At 38.1% G+C, this 25,317-nt stretch overlaps 1 protein-coding gene across 1 annotated transcript in view; it reads left to right on the top strand.

Annotated features, from left to right (window-relative positions):
• The window catches only part of CDH12 (cadherin 12), a 164,696-nt gene that overhangs the window by 112,294 nt on the left and 27,085 nt on the right, over positions 1-25,317 (top strand). The window contains exons 5-6 of the mRNA XM_072851357.1: positions 1,318-1,505; positions 10,811-11,064. Coding sequence (XP_072707458.1) covers positions 1,318-1,505; positions 10,811-11,064 — 442 coding nt within the window. The remainder of the gene's footprint in view (positions 1-1,317; positions 1,506-10,810; positions 11,065-25,317) is intronic.

Below are 25,317 nucleotides of genomic sequence, written 5' to 3'. Positions count from 1 at the left end.
CCACTACCAGGAGGAAATCTCTGAGACATCTCCCTAATATGCCTCCCACTAGTCACAGATGCCTGTCCTGCTATACTATTGAAAAAGAGGTGTAAATTTCCTCCTATGTATTCACATGTAGAGGAACAGAGAAGGCCATTGCCAATGTTTTCCTGCACTGAAGTGACTGCTCTGTGAGAGCTGTTGGAGGATGACCGAGGAAAACAAAATGTGCAGCTGATGGGGCAAGCAAATGCCAGCTTTGTTCAGAGCCATGATGAAGCGAATCAAACATCCCGGGCCTGCTGAAATCAGTTCCAAAAGCTGCTGGTGGTTTTGACAGCAAAGGCTGCTGCATGAAGAAAGGCGAGCACTACCTGCCCACTGGAAATACTCGCCATGGTGGTGTTCACTACCAGCTGTGCAAAATAACAACTCCAGTGAGAGCTGCAGCTGAATAGGAAAGGCAGGCACTTCAGCAGCGGTGTAATAAACCAGGCACGGTGGTATAAACTAAGGCCTGCTGCTACTGATATCATTAAAGTCAAGGCTGACTCAAAGTATTTTGGACCTTTTCTTTTAGCTATTTTAACTATTACGTCCAGCACTTTTTCAACATAGCGTTTCCCTGAATGAAACTATTTTGTCCTCACACATCAGTAGTAATGTTTTTTTTAAAAAGTGTGTAATTTTCATGTGTTTTTTCTAACTTTTATTACCACTAATAGTAAATAAACTGAAAATAAAATGTTCAGAGCTAAAAATGTATGTTTAGCACAAAAATTTTAGTAAGAGCACCCTCTGGTGGCTAATGTATAAATAATACTCTTCTTCCCCCCCAGGAGTTGTACATGTAATTATAATAGTGAATATTACAGAAATGGGTGGAAATCCTTTTTCCACTGAATTTTCCTTTCAACTACTGCAAAATGCATAGATATATTTTCTCAAACCAAATAAAAATTCAGATACTAAAAACTGTTAAACATAGAAGGAGGAAAATACTTATAAACATGTACTGTCTACAAGTAGAATTTAATTCAAAAGAGTCAACCAAATGGGTAAAATTAAAGATAGAAATATAGATAGATATCTGAAGAGATAGAGATGATAAGGCCCTTACAGTTGTACTGGACCAAATCCAGAAACTAGGGGAAATTAACATGTTCAGTGGGTAAAACATGCATATCTTTTTCTAATCCTTTGTTGTTTTGATCTCATTGTTTTAATTGGATGATTTAAGTCTGTTTATTTTGCACAGGCTCCATGGTTTTAATCAGACATATTATGTTAATTATCAAGAAATCCCAAGAATGACTGTTTACCACTTTGCCACAGGTATCTTCCATTTAAAAGTACCTGAGTCCTCTCACGTTGGTTCTGCTATTGGAAGGATCAGAGCTGTGGATCCTGATTTTGGGAAAAATGCAGAAATTGAGTACAACATAGTTCCAGGAGATGGAGGAAACTTGTTTGACATCACAACAGATGAGAACACCCAGGAAGGAGTCATCAAACTGAAAAAGGTATGTGGCACTGATGGGGATGTAGGTACCTATGGCTCAGGTAAGAAACTAGGTAAGAGAATTAAATGTTGTGCAGTTATAACTTATAAGTAACACAGAGTAGTTTGTATCTTTATCAGAATCTGTGGTTGTGATCTTAGTCATAAAAGAAATTGGAGTTTAGTGTTTCATTTCATGTACAATCAGGTATGACTTTTCACAAGTAATGTAAGTTTTAATGGCAGAGAATTAATTCTTATCTCTTTCTAGAAAGTATAATTTTTCTTTTAAGGGAAGTTTTTCACCTAAAACTATATGAAAAATGCTCCAGTTCAGAGCATGGAATGAAAGAGCTATATTTTATGTTTGAGATAATATATTTCATTTTCACTTGTAAGCATTTTATTTTGAAAATTTTGATTTTATGTTTGTTATTTTAATAATGAAACTGTTGTACAATACTGTGGTGAACAGAGTTTTTACTCAGGGTAGAAGAGTCCCAAATGGTTGCAAATTGACATGTCCTCCTTCCAGTCTCCTAATAGTGTCCCACATAGCTAGTTATCAGATATTCATGCAAGGGAGCACACTGCATCTCAGCTGTTGATGTTGCTTTAGCATACTAGAATAAGTTTGAGATTACTGAATTTATGAATTTTGAAGATGGAAAAGATAAGTGTTATTTGGAATTTAGTGATTAAAGCGCTCAGTAGGAGAGATCCAAAACAGGGACAGTCACATTTTAAACAATGGTTGTCTTCTGAGGCCAGGCATGTCCACATACACCAACAATCAACATGTTTAAGTAGAAAGAAATCTGAACCACCAGCTCATTTTGAAAGGCCAGGTTATGTTTTATAGACAGCTCATGCCTGAGGTGTAATTTTTGTAAAATAAGCACATCTATGAGCTGAGCACTTCACAAGGGTCTGGGAAGGAAAAAATTCTGAACATGTGCATTATGACAAGCTTTAGGAAAAGAGAAGCTTTAGTTCCAATAAAATTTTGAATTTAGGTACTTAAATTTCCCCTGGTTCTGACCATGGATCTATATTTGCATTTTACTCATTCTAACAATGAAATTCCTGGCTTAAGCCTCTTGACAGGGGAAATAGCAATTTATCCATGGGTGCATTAAAGGACCAGATGACGTCAAGTCACTTACTCTTCTGCTAGTTTTAGTGACATAAAATGGAAGCTACGATACCCGCAGGAAGTAATTTGTCAATGAGACACAAACTCTGCACTCTTCACACACCCCCTTATTTTCTGACTAAAACTTTGAATTTACTGCTTCCTCCTTATATGACTTTGTAAACTTTGTTTCATTTTTAAAAATTGTTCTGATCACCTTTTTCACTCTATGCAGATGACTCAAAAATAGCTCCATCTGGAACTGTCAGGCTGAGCAGCTGCATGCCCCTCTGTATGCACTACCAATCGGAAGCAGCAATGAGTGGGAACCATTGAAAAATGAATGTTTGAGCATCAAGAGTAGATTTTTTTTAGGATTCAGTTCTCCCTGGATTAGTCTTAAGCCTCAGCTGTGCTGCTTGTTTTTATGCACAGCAATGGAATTTTTCCATACTTATGGTTAAGTATATATATATTAGACTGTATAGGCAAAACATTCACATTGGCAATGCAGATTCAAACAGCATGTATATAATATTTGTTACTGATTAAAAGCATCCACAGGTGTATTTATCTGATACAGTTGTCTTAGGACCAGGACAGGCAAAATGCATGGCCACTTTTGAGACTGCTGTATGGGAAATTATATCTAACTGAACCACTAATTTAAAAAAAACCTAAAAATTGACACAACTAATTCTATATCCAGATACTTTAGAGCTGGTCGTTGTATTTTGCTGCACTTATTTAGTCTTTTCAGTAACAAGTTAAGGCATATCAGAAAGTTTAGGGCACTTTTACAACAGCAGAACATCAACTGATGTTGCCTAATGTAAATGATAGATCTCTGTCACTGAACAGGAGAGGGAAAAAAATATAATCCTAATTCCTTCATAATCTTCTTCATCGCAGTGAGCCTGGGGACAGGCTGTGAAGGTCAGGGAATGCCAGCTTTGTTCTATGCAGGAGTGTGGAAAGAAGATAAACCCAACATGCAGGTCCTCCAGCAAAGAATGCCTTTATACAGACCCTACACATTGCCCTTCACGAAACTTTTCTCAGTGAAAAGGTCCCATTCACTAAGCTTTAAATGATCCAAGTGTTTTAAGACATTTTGGAATCATCCAAAATCCATCCACTTAAGTAAGTTACTTGCTGAATCCCAGGTTAAACAAGAGCAATCTGGATTCTTAAAGATACTGTTAACTCAGTTGTCTTTTCATATCCTCTACGCTTGTAATAATAGAAATGTGTTTTCATGGGTTGCAGTTTTCAGATTTTCAGAAGTGCTGGACATTCACAATTCTGTAGACACCTGTTAAAATGCATGCTACCCGTACTGTATAAGCCTGCAACAGCACTATCATTTGCCTGCACAGAAGCAATTTCATATTGCATGGTGTTCAAAACACTGATTTGACCTTGTGGGATTATGCAAATATTTAAGTTAGGTATGGATTTAAGTCCTTCTTTAAATCAAAGCTGGTGAATGAATAAGACCAACACTTTCAATTACGAATTATAAATAATAAACACTCAAAGCCACTAATAAAAAGTGCCATGTGCTTTAAAAACAGGTTTGCACGTTTTTCGGTATCATAGCATATTCTGATGCTGTAAGTGCTGCAGTAATTCAGTGCTGAGCCATTTCAAAACCATTTATAAAGTTTGCTTTTATTTTTCCTGAAAAATTTCTTGCAGCCAGAAACTGTCAGTCACTGCATAGATGTTTTTTTGTTCTGTTGTTATGCAAAAAAAATGAGACATTTCTATATCAAAATTGAGAAAAATGAAGCCTTCCTGGACTACATTTATTTTTGGTGGAAAATACATTTGATGATAAAAAATTGCACAAGCCAAATGGTTCTTTTCAGCACGCTAAGTGCATTGGCAGAGGCAAAAGGCCATTCTCTGCTTCTCAGACACTAAATGGGCGCAAACAGCTACAGCTGGACAAGGTGCACATCTTAAATCATCTCTTTTGGTTGCTAATTTATTTTCATGCTATGATGCAATATTAGCTTGATTACTACTACTCTCGTGCTATCTACATATATTAAAAATGGAATAGCTTTTCTTATATTCTGCTAAAGAAATGATCCGAATGCTATTTAGCACCACTGTGTGGTTAGTACTGTAATAGCTCCATCTCTCTCTAAAAAAAAAAGGGAAAACAGTATCAGTAAAAAGAGGGGGAAATGTCTGGCTTTAGAATAGTGCTGCATACAGTTCTGTATAAGAATAAGAAATATTACTATATTAGGAATAGAATGACCAATTTCTTCCCTTGTCTGGTGCTATTTAATACAGTGTTTATTGGGTTTTATATTTATATAGTGTCTGTCATCTTACCTGAATGCTTCAGCAAACTAGAGTGAGTGTAAGCTACAAGAAGCAGGGTGACAGAAGGGACCATCTGCTTCATACCGGACTGTAGTGGCCTCAGGTGGAGCATGAAGTAGTGCTCCCCGGTATGGAGGGAAAATGTGTCAGTCCGAGGCAAGCTCCTGATTTTATTGAAACTGATATGAAATCTTTTATGACCACACGCAACAGAAGAGGAAAACAGAAGGATCCAAGCTTCACTAAACAGTTGGCACTAAATTTATTAAATTAAGGGTGAGTTTATAGGATGAGCCCATTGCATGCAGAAGCCTCTTAATTGGCTCAGCATGAGCTAACCCAGAAACTGAGCAGGGTTCAAGCACTGAGTCTGGCTCAGACATTACTAATTTGTGCAGAGTGTCATTAAAACCCAGGAAAAAACTGTTTCTAGGCTTCATCTGGTATGATCCTATACTGCTGCACTATATTGTGATCCTATACTGCTGCACTATAGGGTGAGCTTCTCCATGTGGGTCAGTGGAAGCTCAGGGAACATCTGTATCTTATTTGTTGTAAGCCATGTACCACTGCTAACTGATCAGGTGACAAAGCTGTATCCATGAAATCACAGCACGTCAGGGAGGACACAGCACTGCATGATGAGAAACAGTAACTTTAGTGATGAAAAAATAACAGAAACTGGGGGGGGACTATGAACAGACCCGGTAGCTGCAGGGAGGTATTTGGAGTGTATGCTTGCTTGTAACCTCAGGGGCCACTTTTAAAAAGCCTTTAATTGGAGGCAGCAAGTAGAATTTTGACTGCTGACTAAGCTGAGTTGTCTTGCTCATGGGACAGCCCATGTATGTAGCGCTGGGACATTGCTATAAAGTAAGAACAGTCTGATAGCATCTGTACACCATAATGGTGAGCATAAGGCAGACTCCTGACGTCCCTCAGCCAGAATTGCATTACTGCTACTACTTGCTTTACTAGCAAGACTGTACAGACTGCTCACTCCGCTCCACCCCTTCATTCTCCAGAGGCAGGGAATACTCTTTGCAGGTGGGTGCATAGGCACTGTCTGCCTATAATCATAACTCATGAATTTGTGTGAGTGGGAATTGTGGTTTTACATTTTGAGGAGGAAGAGCAGGAGATATTAAGTCCTTCAGTGCAGGCAGAAAGTGGTGACCCAGGTACAGATGCAATCATAAAGACCATGGCAGCCACAGAGAAGAATGACGGGAAGAGTGAGGAAGGGGAGATCTTCAGTCTCTGCAGTTTGCAGATACAGCTGTTGGGTTTTCTTTTTCCTGGAACAGTGAAAGGCACCTGCAGAAATGGGTAAGATGCTTGCGAGCAGCAAACAGCTGAACCCCTGACATTGGTCAGCTTCTGCCCTTCTCCAGATACAGAACATACATATATTTTGCCCACTTCCCATCAAATCTTGAAACACTTACTTCAGATTTGGTCAAATAGACAGCACTTGCTGGCCTACAGATCTCATTTTTCACTGTGCGTTGTCATCTCTGTAATTAATGAATGTTCCTGGTTGATCTAGAGCTTGCTTTAATAAACCAACCTGCCCTATAATACCAATTATTTCCTTATGCTATTTAAAATCCAGTGTAGAAGTGCAATTACTGAAACATGTCAATGCACAGCAAATAGTCTGATAGCAGTATTTCACAAAATATATAGATGCACAACCCATCTTCAAGGGGAAAGCATTGCCAGGTTTTGAGACAGGCACGTGACACAGAATTGTTCTACAATTGCACAACCCTAGTATGAAGAAAAGCCTAAGTTAATATGCGCTTCCTCTCAACCCAGTCCTACTGTCCGTAACTATCCATATGTCCTGGGGCTTATAGTCTCATCCCAAAATATGGCTTTTCCATCATTGTAGGTGTGGATCATGAAAGCCTGTATCACAAACAATACTGTTGTATCTCTTATGTGTGGATAAAAAGCACAAATTTCTGGAGCTTCTGGTCCTGCCTCTTTGTGAAGCAGAGTAAACTGACAGGATAGTTCCTTTCCCACATTTGCCGTGCTTCTCATCAGAATTCATTATATCTTTCAGCCTATTTTTTTTTTCTTTCAGTTCTTTAATTCTGTCTCTCTCTCTCCCTCCCCCATCTATCCATCTATCCATCTATTTATCTAATATATCAATTTAGATACAGATACATCTATATAGTAGGATTTCTTAACTTCTACCTTGAATATGGGAAACAGTAATATTTCAAAACATATTTATTTCTAACACAGAGCTGTTTATGTGTTTTCCTAGTCATACTAAATAAGTCCATTCATGGTACTTCCAGAGTGGCAAGATAAAGTGATTTGTCAGTATGTATTATTTGATTTGGGGATTTGTAGAACGCCTTTGCTGCACACAGCTGTGTATATGCTGATAGTGCTTTACTATGAAACCATATAGAGCAGCTTGTAACTGCAACATAGGAAAAGGCAGATAAGAACTGGCAGGGGGGCCAAATACATCTATTCTGTCACTGGTACTTAGAATATCAATTAGAAATACTCCTCTAATTGTTGAATAGTTCACAGTTAATAAGACATTGCCTTAATATTAGCAAAAATGCTGTTTACTGTGGAAAAACTTGTAACTTTTGTAAATTAAAAGCCTTATTCAAACTTAGCTTTCTGAATATAATTATTTTTATAGAAGGAATAAATATTTCTATTGCTTATTTTAAAAAAACCCCACCTCTATGAAGTCATTCCATTAAAATCAGATTAATTGAAAGATGTTTCAATAATCTTGCATTTTTTTTCTGTAAGATTCAAACATTCTGTTATGTTTGTACACTTACCAGCATTCCAGATTTTAAATAAAAATAGGACTGAGCACTGTCAGACACTTATTATGTAACAGCAAAATATGTTTAAAAAAAAAAAAGGCAGCTAAAATATTGTGTGAACCACTCATTTCCTTCACAGATTTTAGTGGTATCTACTAAAAAAGAAAGACAAAGAAATGTTATTTTAACATCTTTAAATTAACATCATTAAATTCTTCTCTTTTCGGGCAGACTCCGGGCATATCAGACAAATGCCAAAATTTGAGACTGTCACTAGCTATCTATATGGCACAACTGTTCAAATCTGGGAAGACCAGAATTGATCAGGAGATTGTAGCATGGACTTCCCATAAACACAATAAATTGAAACCATACTCTTTTGCTGCATTATATATGTTGTACAAAATCTTTTTCTTTTTCAAATTAAATCCTAGGTTTACCATTTTCAACATTTGCCATTTTTCCATAGATGTTTCAACTGCAGTTTAGCCTCACTTGTATTAAAAGGCGAAATTCTGCTATTTTGTGGGAATCTGTTACTGATTTCTTTCTCTGATGATGGCTCAGAGACGTTGTCTCTTCTTTTGAGTGCCATCTGTTCTTTGCATTGGACGCATATTGTTTAATCTCTAACTATATTTATTATCAGACCCATAGAAGGACAGAAAGAGAGAATGGGTTCCTCTGAGGTTACAGTGGGAAAAAAATTTCCTTTCTTGGGGTCAAACTGTCTTTTCAAAAATATACCATAGACTTGTCCCATAATGCTGTGGGGAGAGAAGTAATGCAGCCACTTTATCTGACTTCTGTGCAATGGCTGTAACTGTGTTGTAAAATATGCCAGCCTGAGCACACCAATACACAGAATTGCTTGAAATCTTATTTCTTTCTGTCCTTCCCCAAACAAGGACTCTATTCCCCTTGCATCATGAAAGTTGTGACTGGGCACTGGCCAAGGACAGTGATCTGGCACTGCTGCCTTGAAAAGTAACTTGGTGAAAGACAGCCTGCAGGGACCACACGGATTATGGCTCTTTCCATTAGCACATCTATCTGCAAATATACTCATGCATCACAGGAGCCAGTCTGAACAGTTTTAATGCAATTTTGGGGGTATGAAAGATACATACAAGGCATCAGTTAGAATTGCTACTTAACTGAGAGCTTAGATTTCTTGCTTTCTCTCTCTTACTCATTTATCTTCAGCTTAACCCCTCATATTTAGACTTTTTCCACTCCAGACTGTTCTTTTAAACTACAGGTTTTCTACCCTTAATATATTTTTTAAAAATGTGTTAACAGTTTATATAATCAGCTGGAGAAGAGGTTGGGGGAGGTGTTTGTTTGGGTGGAGATTTTTTTGCAATGCATAACAGTGAACTTGAATAGTATAGAAACTGAAAAGACAGTGTGACAACAATTTGAATAATGAATCAGCATGCCCATTTGTAGTGAAGGTAACAGCTTAGGGTTTCACCACTAGGGCACAAGAACTTCCACATTTAATTTTGTCTGTTTCTTCTTAGCCTTAGTTTCTTTTCCTTTCATCTGTCCAGTCATGAAGGTGCAACTCATAATGGCTTTTACTGGGAATTTTGTCTGTAGGAGGATGGTTGCATGTGGTCGTGGATTGGTTAGTAGTACTTGGCTTTCAAGCCTGATTATTTCTATCGTGTATAGACTTGGATGGCTAATTTTAAATCCCCAGATCAGAAAAGACTGACCATCTGGTCTATTAAAATTATGAAGTCTTTCATAAGGATTTAAAATCATTATGCTAGCTGTTCAGCTAATGTAAGTCAAGGTAACTCGATTGATTTTAATGGAGCTACTTCAATTTACACCAGCCAGTCATCTGGCCAATTATGTCCTGTTGTGATAAGGACAGAAAATGGCAGAATTTAAATCTATCCTAGCTGTGACAAATGACTGGAAACACTGCAGTAATGATGTCTGGGGAAAAAAAATAACAGACATTGAAATATTCTTGCTTATACACTTGTGATCCTGCTCTCTTTTCAAGATAGCATATCCTTTCCCATCAGAAAATTTCCAACTTGACAATTATAGGCAGAAACCACTAGGTGCCAGTGTTACCCAGACATCAGGAAAAGACTTTGTCAGTAACATTAAAAACAACATGAAAGCCAATACAGCTAAACCCTTTGACTGAAAATAAAGCTTCTGTGTCTTTTCTACTACATAAGACTGCATTAAGGTTTTTGAGATTATTACTTTTCTAAAACCAAAGGCACTAAATTGATGTACATTGACAGAAACCCACACCAAAACAATCTGATTACAGTATGCATTTCCATCAAAAACCCAGATAGGTACACAAAAGCTGCTATGCTGCCTTCAAGACCTTATGGATTACACCTAGGATCATAAGGCAGAGTCAAATTCTCATTTTTCAACGTACATGCAACTCAAATACACGACGTGAATAGCAGTTCACTGCTAAAATAGACATTTTACGGGAAAAACTTGGTTCAGATCAAGTTCGAATTCACATTCCAAGACATACCTGAAGTTTGGTTTGACCTATTGGTATATATCAGAGTTTTCATTTGGGCTCATTTCCATCATTGTCATGGTCCTCTGAAAGCGTTCCCTGCTAAAAGAAATTGAAATCATCTGTTTAAGGAACTGGATCAGCTAGAGACAGCTGATTGCCTGTGCATGGGAGTTGTCAATGCAAATCTCTAGCTAACCTGCACACAGCTCATTTGCAAGAGACGAATCTCACTCATTTCACTTCAGACATCTACAGTGTAACTGTTTACATCCATGCCAGTCATCCTGATTTTGTTGATGTGGTGAAACAGTCATTTCCTGGGTATGATTCATCTGGCCTATTTCAGAAACCACCTTAGCATGAGATGAACTGCAAAACAAGCTTAGATGATTAGCTCAGGAGCTGACGTTTATACTGGCGACATCTTAAGTTATGTCAGATTAATTCTACAAAAGTGATTTTGCAATGTTTAATTTTTAGTCAAATCTGATGTTTTGCTTTTGTTCTTTCTACAGCCATTAGACTTTGAAACAAAAAAGGCATACACTTTTAAAGTCGAGGCCTCCAATCTCCATCTTGACCATCGATTTCACTCGGTGGGTCCATTCAAAGATACCGCCACTGTGAAGATAAATGTGTTGGACATGGATGAACCTCCGGTTTTCAGCAAGCCTATGTACACTATGGAGGTTTATGAGGATACGCCTGTGGGGACCATTATAGGTGCAGTGACAGCACAAGACCTCGATGCTGGCAGCAGCTCGGTTAGGTAAGAAAGTTTTTCTTCCTTCAATAACTCTCAGACAACTCAAAGTGCTGCTGACAGTCAGATTCAGTGGCAAAGAGCTTAGTAAGAAGATATAAAATGTTCCAAGTCTGTCACTGTAACAGATAACTGCTGCTCTGGAAAACGTCGAAAAGAGATGCTAGTTTGGGTGAGTTATCTGGAAAAATACATTAAGTGCTGACAGCTTCTTATCATACAGATCATATAAGTTACCATGCACTGACATGACTTGGGAGATGGTGTGCTCAGACTAAGGAAGTAAAAACATTGTTTTGCCTAGTGTCTGGGGCTTCCACAAAAGCAGCTCTGAAGTACAGTAGTGAAAAAGGAGGTTGTACATGCTACGTCTGTGTTATACCTCAATGGGTGACGGTGAGCACCGCCCTTTTCACAAGAACCACTCTATATCTGGCAAAGAACAAATGCTTTGATAAATAACTGCTACAGCTGTCTTGGCTAAGGCTGTGGGGACGTGATTGCTGACCAACATGGCTGTGTTCAGCAGACTTCAGCACAAGTAAATCCCTGCCAGCAAAACCTCTCATTTACTGGTATGGCTTCTTTTCCTGAAATAAAAGGGAGAGGGGAGCTGTTATACAAAGGTAATATATTGATTTTGCTGATATATTTCCAGCCACATTAGAAACTATAAAGTGAACCAGACTCATGTACCAATAAGGAAGCTCCTGTGCAAACACGGTCTAAGATGTAGGCAGTCATTACACATACTTCCAGTACCAATTCATGCTGGACCTATCTGACTTCAGGAAATATTTTTATTCCCAGACTTTCGTGAGCAATATTGCAGACATAATGGAAGTCATCAATCTTTAAATATTAATGTTTATCAAATGGGACTATGATGGAACAGGGAAATGCCACTAGTGTCTACCAAGTACCTAGACATTCATGCATATTTGACTACAAATTTAATTTGGACTCTTTAATCCGTGTTTATTAACCATGTGTATTTTGACTCAGTACTTACATTCTCAAAATGTACAATAAGCATGCTAGATGATATGTTGTAATCATACGCAAAAAATTTAACATGCAACAGTGACTGTTTAGCTCCTGCTTCGTCAATTCACTGTTAATTAATGCTTAAAACTATTACTAATGTTGTTTGTTTCACTACTTTTTTTAAAATACATTCTTCATTCTTTTCTAATACAGAAATAAATTTGTTCATGAATCTGTGACATGTTCCTTCCCTGACAAAGGATCAAAACCTTCACTAACAAAGACTGAAGTGGGAACCTTTTTCCCTGGTGGTAGCCTATGAAAATAGCCCCACTGAAGTCAGTATTCTGTTGAAAAGCATACTCTCTTGCAACCAGATAGCAAGCCTTTAATCATATTGTTGAGCAGTTTTTCATATGACAGCAGAATCATTTGAATGTATAACCACTCTTCAGTGAGAGTTTTTTATTTCACAAACCCTCCTAGGAGATTCAAGTGCTTTAGTTACTGATCCTACATTTGCAACTACACAGGAAAAATCATAGTTTCACGATGTTTTTTCCATGCACTGCACTCACTGTAGTATTGAAACCTAAGCTGTTTTAAAGTGTCCATGTCTACCTTTTTTAACCCTGAAATCGTTACTTGGGTGTCCAAATACCTATCTACAGTTAAAAGATCAGGAATATTATAAAATGCCCTTTCGTTTTACTCTCACTGCTCTACTTGCTGACCCCTTACACCGACAAACTACAGAAGTGCTCCCAGGGTCACTTTTTATGAACAGATTCCAGCTGGTTCATGCCCAGGGAAAAATATGAACTATGTCCCAGTATTACCTATTTCTCAGAGGCACCTGTTCCTACCCAGAAGTAAGCCACAGATTGAATTCGGTGAACTTTGGAGGGAGATACTTTGCTTTAAGGAGGGGGATGTGTTCCAGTAAGCCAGTTGACATGCTGAGAAGATTAAGCTGGAAACCTCTCCATGCAGCTCTCTTACAGCACTGTAAGATCACTTATTTCTATCAATTTTCATGTTTCTGTCCTGAAATCTCTTCCTTGGCTCTTATTTACCTGATGATATATTTGATTCTCTGTATTCATCCTGATCTCCAGCTTTTTGAATTTAACAATAAGATTCTTACTAATTTATCAGAGATCTGACCATGCTCTCATGCACTGGAAGAACCTACCTGTATCCAAATGCTGACTAGTCCAAGCAGAAAAAGAAATTATATGCAATTATTAGTTACTGATGTATTAGTGTTCAATATTCCATAAGTTTTATATCCTCTAACTGAAAAGAAAAGTACATGACCAGAAGTTAGAAAAGCATAAATTAGTTTGAAAGAGTTGCATGTGGTTACAACTTCTTAATGTATCTTAACCAATTATGCTCTTTCAGCTGTTTAAAATCTAGATCATCTCATAGATATAAAGAATGGCTCCATCAATTTAATCATATTTTAAAGAAGGAGTCTGAGCATCTTCTGAGTAAATATGCCCTCTAAACAAACATGGAAAAGCAAGTAATGTTCTTTGAGGCAACAGCCCATAGAATTTGCTGGGTGGCACAGTTTCTCTAGAAATTCATTAATTTTCTCTGAAATGTTTTCCTAGAGCAGTTTGGCCATTAAGATGCCCATTACAACAACAACAACAAAATCAACAGTCTGCCAAACAATAGAGAGTGGGATAAAAGACCAATCTGCACTGTATGCAACAGAAGGCAAAACTCTGGAGAGCAAAGCAGGCTAGAACAGCTCACATGAAAGGAAGCAGCACTAGTCACAGCAACTAAATCCATGTTATCAGACAAAAACTTCAGCTCTGTTATGCTAGACACATATAGGAAGGGGGAGATAACAGCTAAGAATGAAGACTGGATTCAGCTGGTAGAAAAATAAAAGTATTTTGCTGAAAGCCATTGAAAATGTTGAGGTTTATATTATTTTTCTCTTTTCTCCTGTTACTGGAGTCAAGTTTTTGGACAAGTCAGGAAATTTAAAAGGTTTGTTTCGTGGGATGATATTTGTTAGAGATGTTAAAATGAAATGGCATAGAGTGCACATTCTGTAAGAAGCAGGAAATTAAGCACAAGGAGAAAAGTGTCTGCAGGTATTCAACACCTGCAAGGGTGACTGGCTTTGAAGCTGTTTTGGAACACTACCCCAGTGCACCTGATTTTCAAACTGTGTTAAATCTGGAGTTTATGTGTCTCAGGAGAGCTATTTTGTCTATTCCCATTTTATCCATAGTGCTGCAAGAAATGTCCAGCATAAATGTTAAGATGAACATGTACTTTGTGGCCATTAAAAATCCCAAAGCACTTCTGAAAAGAACAACGATCTCGTGTTCTTCTCAGACTCCTCTAGTTTATGATGGTTACAAGCTGTCTGGGAGAAAAAAAAAAAAAAGCACCTATGTTGTAGTGTATGACAATGTGCAGAATTTGTAAATATGCAAATGTTTTTAGGAAAGATCCTTGTACTTCTGGTACAAGGAATGTTACAACTTCCTAAAAATCACTTTTATATATGTCCAAACAGCATGAATGTTATAGACAGAGCTGCCTAAATAACAAGAAAGTGCAAATGGATGGCAAGACTGAGTTATCTGCAATACTTTCTAGAATAGTGAGCTTTATCTAACAGTGTGTGTGAAGTTCAACAACTTTGCACTGACACCTTTGAAGTTGTCAGATTTCCTTGGAGATGATCTTCTGGCATAAAGCATGAAAGGATTTTTGCCCCTGATGTGAACCCCAGCTATGACTCCAATTACAATGAGTTTCATATTCCTTGCCACAGCACTGCCCTTCGGATATTCTATGCTTGACTCAGGAGTTTTGCCTTATGAACCACAAGAACCACTCAAAGCAGGAAAGCCATGGGGACTGTGCATTTTCCTGTCCAAGTCCAGAGTCATGAAACTGTGATATTAAAGAAAGAAAAAGGTCATGTATACTAGTCACAGGTCAATCCTGCCCACAGTATCTTGGGGACAAGGCTGTATTCCCTGCATGTGCTTCCAAAGGAAAAGCCTTATTTATTTTCTGAACTAGTTCACAGTGGTCTAGAAACTTTTACCGATAGGTTCTGTTTTCCCAGTGCAATACTTTGTCATGTAAAGATCGAGAAAATACAAATAGTAGGTTTCTTCCTGAATCCTTAGACACTTTATCTTAATGTACAAGCACAAACAAGATGAATTAAAGTTACGTATTTAATAGGAAAGTGCTTGACCTTCTTATCCCATAGTTATTCTGGCATTTTTTGTGCGTACACTTTTTGAATTTGCTTTTTCTTCAAAAAGAAAAATCCCATCTTGTGACATCAAAAGGTATCTTACAGTTACATACATACAGAGAAAGACTGGGACGTCTAGTTCCAGCACCTCAAGCCTCTTTATTTAATAACAGATTAAGTGATAGCTATTTTTCTGTGTATGGTATCACACTGGAGGGGAACAAGATGCTTTGCCAGTTGGTTTTGCACAGGTAAAAGATGGTGGGACTCAGGAATTTTGACTCACCATTTCCTTTTTAGCTGCTCTGGGGAGTTTTGCACATTGCTTGCTCTGTTAACCTCCTGTCTGTTTCTCTTGCAATTTTAGCTCTACACCATCCCTTGACTTTTACTGAAGTCCCAGTCTCCTCAACCACCTTTAAGACGTTCCACGTTCTAATTTATCCAGGCTAACCAACTCAAATCTCTGCATCAGTACCTCTCAGTTCCTGCTGAAGATCCCTTGCTATCTTTTTCATTCCTCCTACTAGCCCACTGTTTTCTTATATCTCCTATGCTCTGGCAGTCTAATACCAGTATCCTATTTCACAGTCCACCTTTCTTTCTCCCACAGCTGGTTTCTGCCTTTTTCCTCCTGAACCACATCCCATTAGCTTTATTGGTGTCCCACTCTACTGCCTTCCTTTCTTCTGCTGATAACAGATGACTTTTTTTATCTCAGTGGCTTGATATATTTTTTCTCTTTGTTCCAGTTACTTTGATCCTCTTTCTAGAACTATAGAAACTGGGTTTCTATCCCAACATTTTCTCTGAATCCCAAAGGGTATATTTGGCTGACATATCCACTCTTTCCCCACCAGCCTCCCTAATTTTCAGTCTCATTTGTCTCAGCAAGCACTCAGCTACCATATACACAACAACATCCCCATCTACCTACCTTCCAGCAATGCTGGAAATGACATAGGGCAACAAACTCCTACTTCCTCCTCCTATTTCTCTCTGACTTTCTGACTCTTCCTCTGTTTTCTCCTCTGGCTCCTAGACTTTGTCTTCATGACCTCATGCAATTACATCCTCCACTCCATCGTCCTCTTCTTGTAAGTTCCTCCCCATATGATCCCATGCACTGCTCTGCCATTCTCTAGGTTTGAATGAGCTGGCTTCCTCTTCAGCAACTGGGTGGTTTTAAGGGACTGACCAGAAAGGTGACTTCTCTTCAAACACAAGGCAGAAAAATCTTCCTCTTCTGTGTATAAACTGTCTTTCAAAAGGAACTATTTTCTTGCAGCTTAATGAATTTCTGCTCTTCAGCAGAGTCACAACAAGGGACAGTATCTCTCTGCTTTACCTTTACCATGAAGCAAGATGTGTATAACAAATTATTATGGTAATCCCCTTCATGGTAGTTTAAATTAACATGTTTTATTTTACATTTGCAATGGATTAGGTGCACACAAGCAGACAGTTACCACAGCTCAGTTGACGAGTGACTCAGTTGTATTAATTCAAGGACTGTGGTACCTCGGTTCCAGTGATCAGCTTGGAACTACTACAAGTAGCCACTACAAAAAAAGTGCAGATTTGTTTTAACCTTGATCTTAAATCTATAGACTTAAATCTGAAGGGATCACACACCATTCTTTGGTGGGGAAGGTAAATGTATTGTCACTCATTAGCCCTCTGTGATGCTGCAGCATTGTCACTGGGAACAGCCAGAGACTTGACCTGAAAAACACTTCTTTGTCAGTTTGGAGCACATGCAGACTGACTTTTTGATCTGTGTGGGCGAAAGCCCACAGGACTGGCAGGAACATGGAGTAAAGGTGAGTACTTTCTGGCACAAGTCAGAAAGCCTGCGCTAGAGGAAAGTCAGACCTTCCCAAATAAAAGATTACTAGGATTCATTTGACATGCATAAATTTTCCTACATTGACTCCTGGAAGCACTTGCAGCATGAAATATTATTTCCTAAGTCCAGCAAGTCAAAAGCAACTGAAAACAAAATTTAAAACTGAGAGAGGCCAGTAACCTTTATGTACAGTCAGTAATTCATCAACTTACTGAAGCTTGTGAAAAACAGCAAGTGTTCTTCAGTTGGCATATGCAATGATATTAAGCTATAAAATGTCAGTCAGGAGTTTAGAACTAAAAGTATTTGTAGATCCAAAAAGTTTATGGACTACTGCTTTCAGTGAATGACCTGTTTGTGAGGGAAGTGGATGCTGAAAATCAAGAAGTGTGCATTCAGCTCCAAGGCAGAAAAGAACAACTTGGCAGGGAAAGCTTTTAAATTAATTGAGAATAGCTAAGAAGCCAGAGTGAGGGGAAAGGAACAATATGACCATAATAGTTCTGGTTTACTTCACAGCACTTGTACCACCTGGTGATGTGATTTTACAAAGCTAGTTCACATCCCAGAGGCACACACTGTAATTTTACTTTAGCTCAAATAATAGTCTTCCTGATTTTTGATCAAGGGCTCTTATTCCAAATTTCTCCAGTAATAGATTTCTCAAGCATTCTAGAAAGCAATTGTGAGAATAAAACAGAGGTTTAATGCTGCAGCCATATCACCTCAAGCTGTGAACCTCTCAGGGCTTGACACTAAGAGGATTACAAAGGGTCAGGCCTTAAACCAACCATAAGAAAAACTTATGTGCTACAGGGAAGCATGTTAGTTGTTTATTCTGCACAGTGGTACACAAAGTCAAACCTGAAACCATCTTCCTAGTATAAAATTAAGCTTCTCAACATTTTTAATTAAAGATTTTATGTCCCTTTCCAGAAGAATAACTATTTTAACCATCGCAACCTAGTCAGATTTCAAGTCCTTTCAGTCTGAATTTCTCCTTTAGGTCTGTTTATAAACATTGGCTTTACTTTCCTGTCCTAAAATGTTCAAGTTTATTATTATGTTTGAATAATTATTGCATATAGAGTTTCTTATGTATTTGGTAATATATTTTTTTTTAATATTAACAAGCTTGCAGGCTTCTTAATATTTAAACAACAAGGTTGAGTGTTACACACTTTTTGGGATCTATGTGTTTGGAAGTTTCAGTCGCATCTTGACTGTAGATGCAGACAGATCTCAGATACTTCTACTTTTACTGTGTCCAGTTCTGGGCTCCTGAGTACAAGAGAGATATGGACATACTCGAGAGAGTCCAGCAAAGGGCCACGAAAATGATGAAGGGACTGGAGTATCTCTTCTGTGAGGAAAGGCTGAGAGCTGGGACTGTTCAGCCTGGAGAAGGGAAAGTTCAGGGGGGTCTTAGCAATGCATATAAATACCTGAAGGGAGGGTGCAAAGAGGACAGAGCCAGGATTTTTTCAGTGGTGCTCAGTGGCTGGACCAGAGGCAATGGGCACAAACTGAAACACAGGAGGTTCCCTCTGAACATCAAGAAACACTTTGTTAACTGTGAGAGTGACTGAGCACTGGCACAGGTTGTCCAGGGAGGTGGTGGAGTCTCCCTTGGTGGACATATTAAAAAACATCTAGACATGCTCCTGGGCAACTGGGTCCAGGTGGCCCTGCTTGAGCAGGAGGTTTGGACCAGATGACCTCCGAGGTCCCTTCCAACCTCAACCCTTCTGTGAATCTGCGACACAGGCACAGGATCATCTAAGATAGCTGGATGTGAAAAAAGAGCAAAGATAATCTAAATACAATGCTGAGGTTCAGTATGGGCGAACACTAAAGAAAACAATTAAAAAGACTGCTGTCAGTATTCATGTAAATAAAAAGTCTACAGATTTATAATAACAGATTAATTTAGGCAGTAAATCTGAAAATAGTGTGGAGGAAACACAGCGCAGAAATTCCAGCTCAGGTAGGAGGAAAGAACCAATTTTAGAGGCAAATGAAGGAACCTGACTTGGCTCAGGTCAGACCATCAGCATGCAAGGGGGAGCAAGGAGGTGCTTATCCAGCAACTTTTGCCTGAGGCCCTCATGAAATTCGTAAAAACCTTTGAAAAGGTGACTCCATACTTATATTGATCTCTGCAGATTCTGGATTCCTTTATACATGCAGGGGATTGGGGAGCAGAAATTAAAAAGGAAAACACAGCAGCTCCTGCAGTGTCAGAGCTGTCCTGAATAATCTCTTACTTTATGAGCGCTTCACCAAACCAGCTTCAAAACAACAATGCAGCCTCCAGTTCCTGACTTCACTGAGTGTTTCCTCTTGCAGATCCAGCTGACAATCCAAGTGAGTCCCAGCTGAGGATCTAAGCAAGCGATAAATCCTCTACTGTGTGCTGCAGTTTTCTCTAGAGTCAGCACGATTGCTGTTATTTGCTTTTTCTTTGATTGTCTCAGCATCAGCATTTTACTTCAGCTTTTTTCTGGGGAAAAATATGAGATATTTGTTCAGATTTTAGTATCCAAAAGATATAGAACAGAGCTAATATTTACGTGATGCAAAAGCAAAGTAATCAAAGATTATTCCTGTTGCATTTATGCCACAAGGCCTGCTGTCCTCTATATCAGCTATGCTACTTATTGCCTTAGCACTTTATCAAAAGACAAAGCATTTCAGGCCAGGCATGGGAACGGAGGCCCAGGAAGCATCTCTGTCATATTCAGTGGTGTTTAGGTCACTTGCACACAAGTACAAAATAAAGTTTCAACTTTCTACTGAGGCTGAGTATCTGACAGAGTCATTGCATCTGTTTTGCCCCTCTCAGCTTTCTTAAGGGTTGGGGGGGTCTACTCAGACTCATTTGCTCCCTGTCTTTCTATACTCACTCTGCCTATTGATAGAGATACTGACACATATCCAGACACCCATCCCAGCATGCCCTTTCCCCACCTAAAACCAGCAAAGCAGGAGCTCTTCTCTTCACCAAATGTGAGATGCATCCTCCAGTTTCTGGGTGCCTTGGTGCATGCAGGTGGTGGGTCATTCATGCTATGGGCAGAATGAAGGTGGAAAGAACAAACCATGGGCAGCAGTGCAGAGGGCAAATGTACACGTTCAAAATCAGAGTGAAATGGTGTTCAGGGCCTATAATTTGTGGTGCTGGTAGAGAAAGTGCTCTACTGCTTTCTCACCATAGCAATATTGACTGCTAAGCCTGGAGTGAGTGGATTAAATCCAACACGCCTTCTACTGCTGCTCACAGTCCAAACAACTGAGACTTAATTAAACTACAGGACAAAGCTTTCTCTCTGCCTGGCTGTCTTGCAGTTCTGCCTGCTCAATGAGGCAGGAAAAATGATGTTAAAACTGAATAAAAACAATGCATTTTCCAAATGACAATGGCTTTTGATAAGATACTCAGCTGGTAATGAGAAATGCAGAGCAGACAGTGGAGCTGACTAAAGGGTTTGATAAGCAAATGAACAAAACCTTTAAAGGGAGAGAGGGGAGGAAGCACAGGAATTCGTAGACAGGCAGAACTGGCAGTTTGCAAGGGCTGATAAATGAACTGCAGCACATTTTATTTCCTATATTGCCTAGCGTGTTTTACTAAAATTCTTATGTAAGATTTATAAGGCTTATGAAAAGTTTAACAGCTTTCCTTGCTTGACTCAGACCCATCGTTAAGAGTCTGGCTGTCTGCAGCCACTGCTTCCCTGTCAATTAATTCCGCATAATGGTTGATTTTCTCCAAAGGAGCAAAGTATAATTTGTTTGCACTGATATTACTCATTCCAGATCAGGTAACTACCAACTGCTAAAATCACTAATCCTTCACCCTCCTGATTAAAAATGCAGAAGTATGCAGCCATGTATGAAGGACTGTGAACCCAGTCATGTAGTATGCAGAAGACTCAAATTGTGCTTTTTTTTCCATGGGGAAGATTGTGTGTTATATGAAAGGTGTGAAGATGATAGGCATGGGACATTCTGACAAGAATTGTTTGCTCCTTCTCCCAAAGTGTAGCAATTCCATCTGTCCTTCTCTAAAGCATCACTACCTGATGTGCAGTATAGACAAGATTCATTCTGGGAAGGCTGAAGTACTGCTCACAGGATATCAGTCTGAGAAATTATACTGCTGAACTCCTTAGGAAAAGGGCACAGAGGAGTACAACAACTTATTTGGGCTTCTATCAAAATAATTCAATTTTTTTCTGCTTTTTAAGCCCAAATATTTTAACAAATACAAAGCTATCCTTCCACTAAAAGACTAGATACATTACTTTAGTGGGATGTTCAAAAACACACAGCTTGGACTATTAAAATACCTTTACATCAGTGCTAAGTAACTTCGAAAATCTCTACAAAATCATAAAGAAATATGGTATTTTGAGTGGAATGAGCAAAGAAAGGTTATGGTAAAACTGTCAGAAGTATTTTAATATATCAGTAAATTGGGGGGTGTATCTATTTTTAAGTGTGGCAAGTGTGAGGTGGTATAACATGGAAGACAATTCTGCCACTTATATGGCATCACCCACACAGGCACCTCTACTTTTTGCTACCTGTGAACAAAGCAATGCCACTAAGACCTTTCTACCTACCCTCACCTTGTTGTTTTTGTGTTATTATATGGCAGTAAAGGTACTTAGAGCAAGTTAGACCAACTACATTGGCTGTTCATTTTTTGGCTGCATCTGAATATGCAACCTTGAGAAGCTCATTTCAAAGCATCACCCGTGAGAGGGTTATCGGCATCAGTTCTGCAAGTGCAACTGCCCATTAACCCAATTTGTGAAACAGGTTAGGTTAGAAAACAGCTGAAACCAAACTACTTCTTTACAAACTGGCCCATTTAATTTTAAAAGAAAATCGCATTTGGGAGAACTGTAGGACTAATACTGATTGGAAGCAGGGAGTGAGGTGAGGGTAGGTAATAACCACCTAACTTGAAACAGCAGCAGAAGCCCTTCTGTGATTGTGTCTGACTTGGCAGTTAGGAGAGATGTTATGTTAAGATTTAATGGCAATAGTTAGATAGTACTGAATGGTTGCACTGGTTCCTTTTCACATTTCAGCTAGGGTTTGTTTTTTGTTTGTGGGGGTTTTTTGTTTGGCTTTTTTTTTTCATGCCTACTACCCCCCTGGGGAAAAAAATTAAAAAATTAAGCACTGAGATTATTATGTAACTGCATGGGTAGGGCTCTTCTGGGATCCAGCTGGTATCCATGGGATTACCCAAAGGATAAGATCTGACAGCAAATCAGTCAAGGTTTCCTTTGGTTTGACATCTAACACCTCAGCAGTGTTCTGAAGATATTCAGCAAAGGTACAGAAAGCTTCTGCTCCCATTAAGGGAGATGGCTTAATAAATTATTTAAACATATAAACAAAAAAAGGCAACCTAGCAAAACAGCATCTGCCACTTTGGAACATTACCACATCCCTTACATTTTTTGCTTAATGACAGGAAAATTTTAGAGCAAAACTTCAAATGTTATTTTGCTGTTATTAGCATTAGATTTTTCAATAACTCTTACTATGAATATATCAGATTATGTTTTTATATGACAGTAGATAAGTTTGACTGGATTTACTTCCTCTAAGCAGAATATCACAGTATTAAAACCAAGGTATTAAAACTAGGAGTTCTGCACAAGAGACATCCTATTTCTTTTCATTATATTAAGAAATTAATTTTCGATATTAACAGTTTTATTCAAGAAAAAGTATTTTTATTTTATTACATACATCTAATCTTTTATGTATCTAATACTTTGTATACATACAGCACAACAGTTGCTGGGTTGTATAGTGTAAAGGGCACTTAAAGAAATATGAGAAGGAACCTTTTGGTTGTATTACCACAGGACAAGGTGAATGATATGCAAAGACTTGTCTGCTACTGTTAGGCAAGTAGTGCATTACACCTTATTTCCTATTAACATGCTGCACAGAAAAGAAAAAAGGATATTTACCATTGCTGCTCTTGTAAAACCTTGAGAGACAGCATTTTTAAATTAATAGCAAACCACAAGACTCAGAATCAAGGGTAATCTTTAAACCAAACAAAGGTATGAAAAAGTAACTAAAGTAACTTAATACTGATTCAAGTGCTGCAGCCCCACGGAAGACTCTGGAAATCTAACTATCTTATTTAGCCTTAAAAGCAGATGATAACTCAGATGACTGTATCATTTAGCACAGGAAAATAAAATGTTACATTACATCTAATTATACTTGTTTGAACTTCATGGCTTCTCTAAGCATGCATAGTCTACAGAAGACTTGCTTTGAAAATTCTTGATTGCACCTTTAGAAAAATCATAGCAATGACTCTTCAGTCTTAACTGGAATGGAAGATACTTCAGTAATCAGCAGAAGAGTTCAGCAGTTACATTTGAGAAGAGCAATAAAGAACTGACTTAGTGTTTCAAGTATGTATGTATGTACACATGGTGATACGATTTTTTTTTAATTTTACACAACAATAACTCAGTATATGGATGATCTTAGGAATTGCAGGAAGGAAATTTCAATGGCAGGATGGGATTTTGGAGGACACAAAGTGGTTTGCATGCTTCAACACATTACATTCTCTAACATTTTAATCTCTTTCAGGCTTACTTGAAGTCTGAATTTCTTGTTTCATATTGTAGTAGTGATTTTTCTGTTTCTCTACTTTTTAATAACTGCAATCTTAAAAAAAAAAACAAAAAACAAAAAACAAAAAACCTTTTATGGTTATATTTTGAAATATTTGGAACTGCACCTTGGAGCAGATTTGTAACTGAGTGTGATTGGCATGAAGATACTGTTTCTTGTTATGTATCAGAGTTTAGCTTTACAGGAACTAATAGGATTATTCTGTCCATCTTTCTAGAAATTTCCCTTACTGCGCAGTCTCCATTACTTTACCCAGCTTAGCTTTGTGGTATCAAGTAACAGAACTTGTATCATTCCTCTTGTGTGCAGCATAATATACATCACTGCCAGAAAGATTTTGCTACATAACATAAATTTTCCCTTTCTTAATTTTGCCCCTCTGCTTCTCTGTGCTGAACAAAATAATACCTTTCCTTTCTCAGTGTTTAAGTCCTTCAGCTATCTGTAGACCATTATCATGTCTCCCTTTTGTCATCTCTTATCCAAGCTAAACATACTTTAGTTCTTTTAATCTTTCCTTATAATTCATGATGCCTAGACCCAAGACAGTTTTCCTTGCTCTTCTGTAAACTCCCTCCAATTTGTTGATATCTATCTAGTGATGTAATGCCCAGGACAAAATTCTGTTGTAGAAGTGTTGTTTTCTCAACACCTGTTTATATGCAGTAATCTATTAATTTCCAGCCACAGCACATGATTATTCTACTCATGAAAATTCCTTTGGACTTCAGGTAGTCAAATCACACCTAAAGTCTCATTTGTATTCTTCTAGTCCCTCACCCCTTTTGTCACTCCTGCTTTACATGTTTCTTTCATCTATTTAATTATATATGTATTGGAATTACAAAAAATCCTAAGTGATTACAATTTCCAAATGAATCTTATTATCTTTCATTTATGTTTCTAATTTTTTTAGGTTCCCATCTATTATTTCTGATATGATGGGTGGTATTTAACTGTCCCAAGTTGGCATAAACTCTGAATTTCATTTACCTGCAGTTCAATATTTAAATAAAACTTCAAGTCAACACGGTTTAAACAATTTAAGGTCACATACACCAATAGTGATCTATCACATTACAGCAAATTGTTGTTTCATCCCTCACCTTTCTTTGCAACATTTTTCTCCCAAAAATCAGTGTTCTGTCTCACTAGGTACCAGAGTAAGGAATGTGCTTTACATCAGCAAAGTGTGAGTTGAGACAAGTTGAGATATTTTTATAAAAGACCTCTATCAACTGGGTTATTTGTCCCTCTTAAACTAAAAAAATCAACAGGAACTTTTGAGGAAATGTCTATTCTGCATGAAGGCACAATGATCAGAAGCCTTTAACCTTCAAATGCCTAATTTCCAGTTGTGCTGAGCTCATATTGCCACTGTCTTTTTTAACTTGAGGATACTTGTTGCAATGAGGCACCAAGTAACTTAATAAGAAAAAGAGGAATCACCTAAGTCCATATCTTCTGAAGTCAATCACTTAGC

The sequence above is a fragment of the Ciconia boyciana genome, chromosome 2 (assembly GCF_034638445.1).
Source record: "Ciconia boyciana chromosome 2, ASM3463844v1, whole genome shotgun sequence".
Lineage (NCBI taxonomy): Eukaryota > Metazoa > Chordata > Aves > Ciconiiformes > Ciconiidae > Ciconia > Ciconia boyciana.
The sequence above is the reverse complement of the archived record's forward strand: the minus strand, read 5'-3'. Positions and strand labels throughout refer to the sequence as shown.